At 45.8% G+C, this 12,825-nt stretch overlaps 3 protein-coding genes across 3 annotated transcripts; 2 read left to right on the top strand and 1 right to left on the bottom strand.

The window, feature by feature from the left end:
* Positions 1 to 6,802: 6,802 nt before the first annotated feature.
* Positions 6,803 to 7,674, top strand: HTZ1 (histone H2A.Z; the record flags this gene model as incomplete). The annotated part of the gene is made up of 3 exons (XM_044846340.1): positions 6,803 to 6,916; positions 7,293 to 7,424; positions 7,486 to 7,674. 3 exons carry the CDS (start codon positions 6,803 to 6,805, stop codon positions 7,672 to 7,674), a joined length of 435 nt encoding a protein of 144 aa, XP_044712256.1.
* Positions 7,675 to 8,212: 538 nt separating this feature from the next.
* FPOAC1_001749 (uncharacterized protein) lies at positions 8,213 to 9,166 on the bottom strand (the record flags this gene model as incomplete). The annotated part of the gene is made up of 1 exon (XM_044846339.1): positions 8,213 to 9,166. One exon carries the CDS (start codon positions 9,164 to 9,166, stop codon positions 8,213 to 8,215), a length of 954 nt encoding a protein of 317 aa, XP_044712255.1.
* A 1,370-nt stretch (positions 9,167 to 10,536) lies between these two features.
* FPOAC1_001748 (uncharacterized protein) lies at positions 10,537 to 10,921 on the top strand (the record flags this gene model as incomplete). The annotated part of the gene is made up of 2 exons (XM_044846338.1): positions 10,537 to 10,846; positions 10,914 to 10,921. The coding sequence occupies 2 exons, from the start codon at positions 10,537 to 10,539 to the stop codon at positions 10,919 to 10,921; spliced, it is 318 nt and encodes a 105-aa protein (XP_044712254.1).
* Positions 10,922 to 12,825: the final 1,904 nt, after the last annotated feature.

Here is a 12,825-nt window from a genome sequence, read left to right as displayed (position 1 = left end):
AGCAGGTAATGCAACCAAGACTGCAAACCAAATATATCAGGAAACGAATAGCGACGTTCCAAATAGGCACTATTTCAGACTGCTATTGAATAAAATAGTGTTGCGAAAAAGGGGAGTGGGTTGGATTCGCGCGGCAAACTCGTCTCTCGTTGGTTGCAAAAAGTCGTGGATTTTCGTCGACGTAAGGGCTGAAGCTCTGGACGAACCAGATTTGCGAACTACAGAGGAGTAGGTAATCAAAGGGAGGGAGAGAGAAGAGGGTAAGTGACTGGGAGATGTCGACAAAAAATTGGGGGGAGGAGAGGGGAAGAAGAAGGATTGAGGAAAGGGGGTTAAGAGGAAGGTAGAGGGGGAGGAGAGAAGAAAAAGAAGATGGAACAAGTCCCAGTAAATGTCCGTGATGATCTGGATGGAACGGGAAAACGGCGGACGGGAGACGGGAGACGGGGGTTTGGAAGAAGGTGGATGGATTGTGGTTGGGGAGGTGACAGCGCTTTCTCGTTACCTGGTGCCCTTTTTTTTCTTACTTCCTGCTCTTCTTAGGTTCTGTTCTCCAAAGTCAAGAGTCGGGCCAGGTAGTAGGAGTGGAGGCCCTTAATTTTTCCCTCCTGTCTTGTATTGACCTTGCCTTGTCTGGTCTGGTCTTGCTAGGGGGGGAACAGAAAAGATGACTTTTGAAGTTCAAGATAACAAAATAATTGCTATGATAATCCACCCCCAGATAAAGACAGTATAACTCACTATTTTTGTCTCTTCCCATTTAAGCAGCCAACTTTTCTGATCCCCAAGAGCCTGGGACCCATGAGAGATGATGAGATGGAGAGTCCTGACAGTGCGCGTACAGTGATAAGCCACCCGCAAGAGGTACCTACCCATGGCGTAAATTGGTGGGGTCTTCAGCGCTGTTCAATTACCTCCTGCTGGGAAGCCCACTGTGGATCAGCATCCCCTGAGATGCCCTTGAAAGCTTGAGATTGAATGGATGCATATTGAGATATACAGCATGGTCATAAAGTATATAATGCTATGACTTTGCCTCTTCATTCGATTGCAAGATACTTAATCACTTATCTATGCATCACAGCACTGTGCTTAACATTAGGCTCCATGCTAAGAAAAAATAAAATGCATTTCTCAACTTTAGCTCAATGTGGGGGCTTGTGAAAAAAAGTGACGATGAGCCTGGGAGGCTGGCCTGTCGAGGCTCTACCGCAAGTCACAAGCCACCTCTTTACTTGGCATTGTCAGCCTTTTTGGAAGAGGCTGACTGCCCGTATTGGATATCAAAGTTGGTGTCTTTCTAGAAGGGTTATCGAATCGAAACATCATAATCCCATCTTGTAGATATTCACTGGACAAATCAGGTGCTTTATTCAAATATTCAACTGTGGCAGACACAACAACAGTGCGAGATCAGCAACGTCATCTGGGCTAGGTCCAGCGTTCGAGTTAGCTCAGTGGACCGCATAACATTGGGCACGCCAATTGTTGTGTTTGTTGTCGTTACAATCTATGTTTATGTCTCTAACTAAAGGATTGTTCTCTAGCGAATTTATGTTGTGCATATCACTCTGCATTCAGATCTGGTATTACATGCATTCAAATCAGGTTTTGGTGGGCATCCTTATGCAGTGCGAGTTACAATACAAGCCTTTATCGTCAGAGCCTGACTCGATAGGATGCATGAAACCTACTGTTGACTCAAGTGAAGCACACACTGTAATTGCATTGCATTGTATTATTGTACAATTCTTAGTTGACATGCTGTGTATGAACAAGGTAGCCAGCGTTGGAGCACAACCTCGAACCCTTTCAGCTTGCCTGCACTATTAGGTAGTACTGTTCCAATACTTTGATTACAATTCCCAAGGGGTAGTCTAGAATAGATAATAATAGGGAGTCGAGAAACAGTCCCGCAAGTCGATTGTCATTACCGCCGGAAAATCTTGACCGTCGGTATCGTACTGTAACCCGCGTATCATCTTGGAGTTTGTCTACAGTATGTACGGACGCAGGATGGAAAGTAATTACTTGGTCTTGTTTAGCTCCAACACCCCTATTATGACATGGCCGGCCTGTCTCCCCGGATGATGCTAGTAAAGATACAGTAGAGACTGGCGGCCACTGTACGGTCCCGATGCCATAGCGTAGGTTACAATCCATCGTGTTGTGATCACCTTGCACAAAGACAAAGACCTCATGAACCTATTTTCACTGTCGTGTTCGCGCTCGGACTGACATGTTGTTTGATTGCTTTTTCCTTTGTCTCGCTTTTAACCTGTGTATCGGTTCTGAATGGTAGCACTGGGTTATTGTGAGATGCCCATCATGTCGTATCGTCCCCAGGAGGGCTGCCAAGAAGATTTGCGAGGCTTCAATTAGACGGTACTTCCATGCGAGATTTGACAGTCGGTTAGTATGTATTTTGAGATGCTCATAAACCATGACCAAAAGCCACGTGCATCCATCCATCTGCGGCTCTTTGTTGACAAGCCGTTTTGGGCTTTCTTTTTGGCACCGACTTTATAATTAGCATCCATGATATTTGACCATGCAACAGCGTCTTCAACATTGACGACGTAGTATTGTATCCGAGCGGCTGTGCAGTGGGAGATGAGTCCAAGTCTAATTAATTAACAACATGATTTTGCCTTTGCTCAAACCGGGACTAATCCGATTAAGAATAAATTTTGCCTTTTTTTCTCTTGCCATACAACAAGATTTCGTCCAAGTACCGCAGTACATGTCAACGGCCCGTCGGGCGGGAAGCCACCTAATCAATGGATGTAGTGGAGTACAAGATGTCTACAGTGTGAAACTATCAGCACTAAACCTGCCTAACGACTAACGTTAGCAACAATAAACTTTGCTCAGAAAAACAGAGGGAAAAGGAATTATTGATGGGGGTTCTATCAACAAACATCGCCTAGGAGACGCCATTTCTCTCATCTTGCTGTATATCCACGTCATGACACTGCCGCAAGACATGCACATCAACGGCAATGATAGTGAGTGACGGTTATACTCGAGAAGCCCCTTTTGCTTTTCCAGAACCAGAGAACTGCTTTGTCCACCATGACGAAGCCAGGGTCATCCTAACCCGCCCACCTGGGCCGATATCAGGGGGCCTGGCCTGGTCTGCCTGATCTCAGGGGACTCCCCAGTCTTTGGGTCGCCGTTCGTTGACCGTATGTATCGCTGTATCCGTAAGCCCCGGGATGAGAAACGAGGGGACCCGGGTCCCTGGAAATTGTCCACTGATGGGCTGAGGGGTTGTTGTTATTGTTGTTGTTCTTGTTGCTGCTGCTGTTCGGCTCACTACAACGTCCATTCTGTTTGATACTCAGTATATCAATCCGTGGTGGATCTCTTTCTAATGAGGCTCATGTCCTATGTCGCAGAATTCCCTTGTCCAAAAGTCCCGACTGGTAGGTGAAGCATGTCGCCTTCATCTTCTGGACCCTCCTCTCCTTTTTCTTCTCTATTTCTCTCTTGCTCGGTTCGTTTCGTCCGGCTCGCCTCGTGTTTCTTAATTTTCATATGTCATTAAAATGTTCGAGAAGCCCTACTAGCGTATTCTTTTACCTTATTTCGCCTCGCTAACAATAGAAAATACTCAAGGCAAGAAGAAAGAGGTGAAGGCTACTCTGTACTTTGTATCCGTACAAACTAAATTGATCCCCGAAGCTGTTGAACCAGATCCCTGAGGTTAAGGAACCGAAGAACGCCTAAGCCAAGCGAACATCCCAGCTTAGCCTCATCTCGTCGTCGCTCGCTTGTCATTACCCCCGGAGATGGCGGCTCATAGATCACGCGGCCATGTTCTCTCCACCCCTGGCGAAAAAATAAGATGACAGAAACTCGTCAAAATGCTCTAGAAGCTCCGGCAGACGGATCTACTCCCCGGTCTCTGTTGACATGTGTTTGCTCACCGATCTACGGACATGCATATGGATATGGAGGAATCCTTGAGGTATTGCATTACTAGGCATCAAGATGAAGATGCACAATTACTTCTCTCGTCTTTCGCTTCACCTCTCTCGTCAACATGTCCAACCTTTTGGTTGCAACCATTTATAGAAGCACGTGTCTCACTTGAACTTGATTCACAAGAACAAACAGTCATGAGACCGTCTTTTACTACACCCACAGGTCGCAAGTTGGCCCAGCTACAGTATTTTCTTGTCTCAAATATCAGAAACCTACATCACCAACCGTAATTGATGTCTTGTTCGCATGTTGTCATCAACCAAACTTGCATACTAGCTTGGGTTAGTGGGGGATCGTCGTCAGCCGCAGTGACGCCCCATTTCCATCTCGACGAGCCTCACGGCTTTCTTCCATGATATCGCCACCATAAAAAACAGAAACAAACAGATATGATTTGATGACTTGAATGGAGATCAGGCACCAACACGAGGTAACATCTAATAACCCGCGACCCATAATGGAAATCGTCCCCAAAGTGCCAGTCCATCGGCATCCGTCATGCAGGCCTCCGCCCTCGCCTCTCGCCTGCAGCTATTACAGGCACAGGCACAGCTGCAGCTGCAGTTCGAGCTAGTAAATGTGACTTGAGCCATACAGAACGTCTCGTCTCTTCTGGGACATGCTACGGAGCTGTTGTCGAGCCTCGTCAAGCAACATCGCCTCTTCGGAACCAGCTGACACCGATCCAACCACGAGGCAGCAAGCCACGACCTCACAAGCAAGGCAAGACAGTTGTCACCAGTTCATGTGAAGTCGGGGGTGAGGACACCCAAACGATGTTTGCAAAGTCCTTGCGACAAACACTGTGCAGTGTACTCGTTCTTCACAGCCTCTTTGATACACCTGGATTAAAAATGAGATGTCATTTCAGCTGAAGTCGATTAACCATCAGAGCAGGGGTGTAAAAGCCTCTCAAATCCCAGATCAAGGATGCTCGACAATATCAACATGGTCATGTTGGTATTGATTCAAGCTTCCGGCGCCTAAAGAGATCATAAATTTGCCGATTGATAAGGTGAATAGACTATGGTAGGGCTTGAGTCTTTCCTAGGGTTATTATATTGTATCATTTGATCTTAGCAATCCATTTTTGACAATTGTGTCAAGATGTATTCGCTACATTACTAGTTAACGACCTAGTTTTCTTGTTAAACATTGTAAATGAGGAACGCGACAAGACGGCAATATGAGACACTGGAACTCATTTGGCATTGGAAAACATGATTTTGCATTGATATGGTACTGAGCCTGAGATTCGTCCTCGCTTGAGCAACTCATCTTCACCATCTTCGTCTATATTGGGCTACCCTTGAGTCTGCGAGATCAACATCAAGAACAACCTATGACCCTGACCAAAAAGATATAACAATTAATATGACGAGCTATATCATGATATACTTTGGTCATTCCTTTCTCATTGCGTTCATAAACTCCTCAACACTTAAATAGATCCACAAACAAAAGTACATGGCCGATACATCCCAGTCTCTTCTCTCTGGGGTCGCCATTCCCTCTAAATAATATACGTACAAATAGAGTGCATCAGTATGCTTCTTAGCTCGAGTTTATTTTGGATCATGAAGTAACGCTGGCCAGTTGACTTTGTGATCTTAATCTCTATTTATTTTCTCCAGGTTTAAATCACAACTACAAATTATATGTATTGGCTGGCTAGTTGAAGCCAATTTACCAAATATGCTCAACTTAACAGATAATTAGTACATCTAATCTAACAATCCTTGATATCAGTTTTAACCACCTTGTAGTACACTTCAGCTTAATACTACCAGTTTTTGACAGCAATTCTGTTTGTATTTCTGATGTAATATGTTTATAGACGTCCTCGACCAGAAAACTAATAATAATCTAATCTCTTATGCTTCCAGCGACTAAATTTTCTGATATCCTGAGGCCAGTCTGTGTATGGTATTAGCAGTTAAGGTACAGGTTAGCCGCAGCATGCAACGTGATTGGCCAAGAAAATGCAGGCAAATGCTCGGCTAACAACAGCCATGGCCGCCACATTTAGCCACAGCGGGACATGATCATCTCCAGGCCGAGCCTTGGTTTCAACTGTTCAATGCCAACAACGATGCCCTCAATCATATATCAAGATGCTCAACCTTGCTGCAAACCGCAAAGTTGACGCCTCTGTACCGGCAGAAATGCTGATATATGCTATATGATCAAAAAGGCAATCAATGACCCATAGGTAAGGCAGAGCCATCAATATGCGGCAAGCCGTTGCTGGCATGACAGCGAACAGAGATGAGATGAGCTTGAGTGAGTATCAACACAGCTCTTTCACCACCACCTTTGGAAACTTGGAAGAAGTCTTCCTGGAACGTACGTCCTCTGTTCTATCTTATTTGTCTTTTACAAAGACTTGGAGGCACTCAAAACCATGTTGCAGTGGTTGTGATATCCCAAGTCTCTTCTCTCCCACATCCTTTGGTAGCCCAGCTTCTCACCCGGATTTACTTCGGATCTTGCAGCTCCCAGCTGCGGGCAAAAAGCCAGAGCTACCATGTACGTACCGCCAAAACTACAGATCAGGTCGTTCTTGCCAGAGCCCAGCCTGCTGTTTGTCTGCCTGAAGGAACAACCTAGCTGCAGTACATCAGCACCGCACCACCGAAACCATCACACCCACTAAATTTCTGCCACTCGATTCCTCGATCCCGCGTTTTTTATCATCAACAACATCAATCGATTATTCGACGTTTGGTTACCGCGTTCGAGTCCTTGTTCACCCATCCCAAGATTTTTGATACTTTTATCTTACGACTTTTTTAACGCGACTACATCGACAATGCCTGGTGGAAAGGGAAAATCTTCTGGCGGAAAGAGCTCCGGCGGCAAGACGAGCGGTACTGAGGGCGCCAACAAGAAGCAGCAGAGTCACTCTGCTCGTGCTGGTCTTCAGGTGAGTTTCGACTCGAGAGCTAGCAGGGGAGGTTGAGCTCGCTTTGTCCACCGATTTGCGCGCAATCCTGTGTCCCGCATCCCACGTATTTCAAGTTCCACGATATACTTCCGACGCGTCGACCATCTCCGCACGACAAGAAAACCTTTTTCCAAAACGACAGCGCATCATTTCTTTCAACCCACCCGCGCATTTTGACCGGGGCGACAACTTTGCATCAGTTCACCGATATTCTTGGACGACTACCGACGTAACTTGGATTCACGATGGGTCAATGCGGGACAAGACGGAATGCGCAAGCGAAGACGGCTCGGAAAGCAGAACTCATCGGAGACTGCTGACCTGTCCAGAATCTTACTGACATTGTTATTTCCAGTTCCCTTGCGGTCGTGTCAAGCGTTTCCTCAAGCAGAACACCCAGCAAAAGATGCGTGTGGGAGCCAAGGCTGCCGTCTACGTTACTGCTGTTCTCGAATACCTGACTGCTGAAGTCCTGGAGTTGGCAGGCGTAAGTTCATCCCCGCTCAGTCACTACTGGCGCCTAGTGTTCATGCTGACTTTCATGACAGAACGCTGCCAAGGATCTCAAGGTCAAGCGTATTACACCCCGCCACCTTCAGCTTGCCATTCGTGGCGACGAGGAGCTCGACACTCTGATTCGTGCCACAATCGCCTACGGTGGTGTGTTGCCACACATCAACCGCGCTCTGCTGCTCAAGGTTGAGCAGAAGAAGAAGGCCAAGGCGCTTGAAGGTTAAAGAACAGGTCTCGTTTCGGGGTTTAGTTTTGCTTTTTTGCTTCCTTGGGTCTTGTGGTATACTAGTTTATGGGACGGTAATGCAGAAATTCGAATTCGACGGTGGCGCCGCGCCGCGAGAATGAACGGACGTCCGCACGACCACAGCTTTAAGTTTTAGCTGAAGGCGCCTGCGCTTTGGAAAGAGGCACACGACGAGCTCTCGCGTCGGCTCGAGAAAGCCGGTGCAACAACGAGAGGGTTCTCATTATGACGAAACGCCATGTGCTATTTTTGCTGCGCGAGCGGTGTACAACAATTGTGTTTTCACCTTTGGTGCCTGGTACGGGATGCGACACGGGACCGCTGTGCTGATGGGACTGGATTAGGTAGACACGGAAAATACGAGTTCCTGGTTGAGTCGCCGAGATGTGTTTTCATATTATTTCTGTATACGCAGGTAACTGAAATGAAGCTATTATCTCCCCTCATGATGCAGTCGCTTCAAAGACATCATTGTTCATTATATGCTCCCAATTCATTATTTCCTCTTTAGCGGTTCATGGGTATACAAGTTGCAGGCCCGAAAACCCTTCCTCTTCGTCCTCTTCGTCGTCCTCACCTTTTTCGTGTTCATCGTGTTCCTCGCCTTGCCCCTCTTTGTGCTCCTCGTCATGCTCTTCCTGTTCCTCGTCATTCTCTTCTTGTTTCTCCTGGTCCTCATCCTCCTCATCGCTGCTGTCAGGAGAAAATTGTGATGTCGCAAACCAATCGTCTTTTTCGTCATCTTCATAGGCTGCAAGAATCTCATCTTCGTTATCAAGTTCCTCTGGTTCCGTCATTTGTTGATCAAATTCTGGGATAAGGCCGCATAGAGGAAGTTTGCCGATATTCCTGCCGTCTTCACCGTACACTGGGATCCCCATGGACATGGTTCCAGTGACCACTTCATCAGGTCTGTTCATCATGGCCTCGAATCTCTCCGAGTGGCACTGGCTTGGATAGTCGCAGTCAATCTCACAATTGTGTGTGTTGCTCAGCATTCGCGCCAGGCGCTGTTGCGTCATATCGGTACGTCGCCTGGTCTCAATCTGTGCTTTCATCACTCGACGCTTCTCGCCTCTCAGAGTAGCGAGTTCGCGCTTGTTCTGGTGTCTCCATTCTTCAGGATCGGTATTGTATGCGGATCGAAAACGTCTCCAGTCGTTATGGACGGTCCAGTAGTCGTAGTCGTGGTTCTCAGCTGGTCGGGTGCCGCGATGCTTCTTAATGCTATGCTGGCGTCTTTCCGGGCTTGTGCGAGAACGACCGATCATTTTGCTGCCGCCGAGGGTCTTGGTCTTTATGCAGCGGAGGCAGCGTCGGGTGACGGCGAGCTTCCAGGTCGATCTGCAGTGGCGGCATGTCCATGTCCAAGAGGCGGGCTTCCCAGGAGGAGGAGATGCAGGGGGGTTGGATGAGTAGGATAACATGTTGGGAGGTGGTGTTTCGAGAATAGTTGTGGTAACTCTCATTGCGGTAGGTAGATATACAGTGTTGAATCACAAATGAAGAACTGCTTTTGATCGAAATGATTGCAAATCAATGTTGTATGTGGTGAAGAAGAGAAACTGATTCCCTGAGCGATTGGAATAATTATTTATTAGTTGTTTCCTGTAAGTGTGAGAGGGGGCCTACAAACGCAGACCAACAAACGAGGGAGCTATTGTTCAGAGTATAATGGCTCTTCTGCATATAGAGCGGTCTTGCACAAACGGGCCAAAAAGATTGGAAGAACACTCCTGTTGTTCAAAAATCTGCTTTGTGAAGATTTAGTCTACTCTTTGTCAACAGGCACAATGAGCGAGGGAGGAGGAATGAAAGCTGAGGTGTGAACAACGTAAGTTTATTGAACAGTGGCAAAGCAGTGTCAAAGAAGAGAGGTTATTTTGAGTCTCATTTTTGCACTTTCACGAAAGGTATGTATGAGAGTCGTTGAAATCTTTGCGCCCCTCCGTCTCTCGCTTGGCCAGTTCGTATACTAACACAACATCAAGTAAGTAGGAGTACTACCGGAACGAAACATCAATATCTCAGTTTGTTCCGTTCCAAATGGAACAGTCGAATGAAAAGTATATTATATTATTATTATCATCATTCTATGTAATCAGACTTTTAGCGGGTAATTGAAAAGTTGACCTTTGATCTTGAGTATAAACATCAATGGCCACATAGTATCTTCCAAGTAGCATAGACTGAAGTAATGATTTCATCTATATGCATTGGGCGTCCGATATCTCTGATAGAATGAGGATCGTGAGTGCCCGATTTTGACAGTTGGTTGTTGTAAACTCAGGGGTCACTATCGCATTTAGTGATTGAGCTGTCACTTGGTGAAGGACACATACTTAACTCAGGGTGTCCGGATTAAAGTCATGAGTTTTGATTCAGGCTAATTTGATTCTCTGTACTTTACTAGTAAATACTAGTCCAAGCCTCTTAATAACCAACTTTCAATAGAATATCCATATAAATTAAAAACTCAATATGTTAAATCAAGGTTCTCTCAATAATTTACTTTCCCACCAAGAATATACGCTGTATCAAGGCAATAACTCAACTCTATAATGAGGGATGTATAGAACAAGCTTTTAAGCCGTATGTATAGCAGCTGTTTCTTCCTTCTGTAATCATCAATCTACCAAAATCGTGCCAATACCAACATATTACACAGTCAGTCAGTCGTGGTCCCTCTACCCCTTTGATCCATAGCGCTAATCGTTTTCATTCAGGCTAACATATGTATAAACTGTGAGAATATATTATATACTCGTTGATGTACCCATGTGATGGCTCAGTCTCGACATGCTATAGAGGACAGGACTCTATACCCCTGAATATCGGGATGACACTCGATGATAAATCCTGGGCGAGTCTTCATCTTCTGCGAAAGACACCACTCCCTTATTTTACAAATGGCGGAAACCCCATTAGCCAAGATCTTGGTGCTTCCAAAACCACCCGGCCGTCTGTCAGGTGCCAGACAACCGTCTACTCCGCTAAAGCTTTATCAACTGTGAAAGCATCTCTATCCTTAACAACGCAGAAGCAGTCCGGTGGCCTGACGGGCAGAGATTCGCTGAAGACACCCGACCTGGCGAGGTACATGGATCTTCCACCGCTGCCAGTATTGGGAACCCCTCGAAGAGGCGGCAGTACGGACTGGCAGCACAGCGCAGAGCGCACCTCAAGCATTCTCCGCCCATTCGGTGCCCCGGATAGCTCTGTAATCGGGCCCTCTTTTTTTGGGTTTGTTCAATGTGTATGTGTATTTTTATCTTGGTTTCGGGGTGGAAAAAACGTGGGGTCGATGTTTCGAACTTGCGATGTTGGCAGTTGTGATTGCGTGCAAGTACCTTTTAAGTTTTGGTGTCTTGAGGGATGAGATGAATTTCATATGACGGATCGAGAAATCATCGGCTGCCGGCCAGTGGCAGTGCATAACCCAAATACTTGCTGTCCCCACGAATCTAAAGTCTGTCGAAGTTGAGTGGATCTGCTGAAGAGAATCTCGGTCGGGTGAAATGGTGGCTTGAATTTAGATCATGAGATGAACGTAATGAATTACACCAAATCAGGTGAGATCCAGGTGAGATCCAGGTGAGCGATAACACATATGCGATGCCAGCAAAAGTTTGCTATGCGTTATGGGGCAGAGCAGGCCATGGCTTGTGTAAAATTGTTCTTCAAAGTTAAATCAACAGTTCTTGGATGTCATGTACCAAGGTACGTATGATATTGTATTCAAAACGTTGTATCTGGTGCACAATCGTATTCTATTGTGCCCAGTACTAGTCTAGAGACATCTTCAAGTACTAGAGACTTTTGTCATGACGACTGGGGGCAGAATACTATTGGGAACCTTTGTTCATCACTTGGTCAAACCCCCTCCGATACCGCCTAGACGTTACTCAAGATGAATGAGACATGAACTTTAATTCAACAGTGTGTTTCCTCACTCAAATTAATAACTTCATGTGATAATATCAGCAGCATTTCTTTGTGAATATAGATGCATTGTGTATGGCCTCCAGAATATTTACGTTAAACCTTGTAATCAACTCCCTCTGTTTGCCATGCTTTCCCGTAATATTTATCCTGGTTTCTGCGCCAAAAATAGACTTGCCCTTTGGCTTTACTTGTGACTGACTTTCGGTCATGATGCCGTGCTGATACACATTCGTTTAAAGGGGTCATCGATACTCAATAAAGCGGATATCCCCTTGCCGACAGATAGCAGTTTTCTGTTTGTTTTTTTAAATTTGCTATTTACAGTTTTCTATGTGTTGTAATTGGACTGATTTGAATTGTTACTTCAGATTTCGGTGTTTCGTGCTCGGACAAGCTTGTTGCATGCTTTGCCTTCCTCAACACTCATGACTTGCTCCCGTGAACGCAGGGCTAGGGCAGCTCGAGGATTCTTTGTATTTAAAGGGTAATCTTCTCCTTATAAAGCTCCTTTCTTTCTTCTTTTCATCAAATACAACTCCAGTACATACGACTCTAGTACATACAGGGACTACCAACATACACCAACATCTTTACCAACATATCCCTCTTACGCAAACTCATTCTTTCTTTCGTACACTCTCTCCTCTTTACACAGGCAGAATTTAACATACATTGTCATGGAGTCAAAGAGCCCTGGCATGGAGATGTTAGCTTCGCGCCTGATCACCCGCAGAAACAGACAATCTACAACATGCGGTTCGCCAGAGGCGTGAGCTGACATCTCACCGTGTTGTTTGGGACTTTCAGTATCTATTATCACATTCTCACACAACACACAATATCATTATGGATCTGCTGTCCATGAGACGCTCTTTTTTGTTCGAAACCTTTCTCGCCAAGGTTCCTTCAATTCATACTTCACTCGCTTCCTTAAAGGCACATCCATTCATCAACATCCACAGATCCAAAAAAGACAAAAAAAATACGCGCATTCTACAGACACTGAAAATCTGATCTATTATTCATGCACAAATTCATTCTTGCATGCGCTCATTTTTGTGTTGATTGACAACATACTCTGGGGTCATACGTCGCGGAGATCGCATACGGCATCATACTATGGACGAGACGCAACGGACTGTCCCATGGTCTCAATTGAAGGGCCTTTGGTTGGCATTTGACT

The sequence above is a fragment of the Fusarium poae genome, chromosome 1, assembly GCF_019609905.1.
Source record: "Fusarium poae strain DAOMC 252244 chromosome 1, whole genome shotgun sequence".
Lineage (NCBI taxonomy): Eukaryota > Fungi > Ascomycota > Sordariomycetes > Hypocreales > Nectriaceae > Fusarium > Fusarium poae.
Note: the sequence above shows the minus strand (reverse complement) of the source record. Positions and strands in the feature narration are given on the sequence as shown.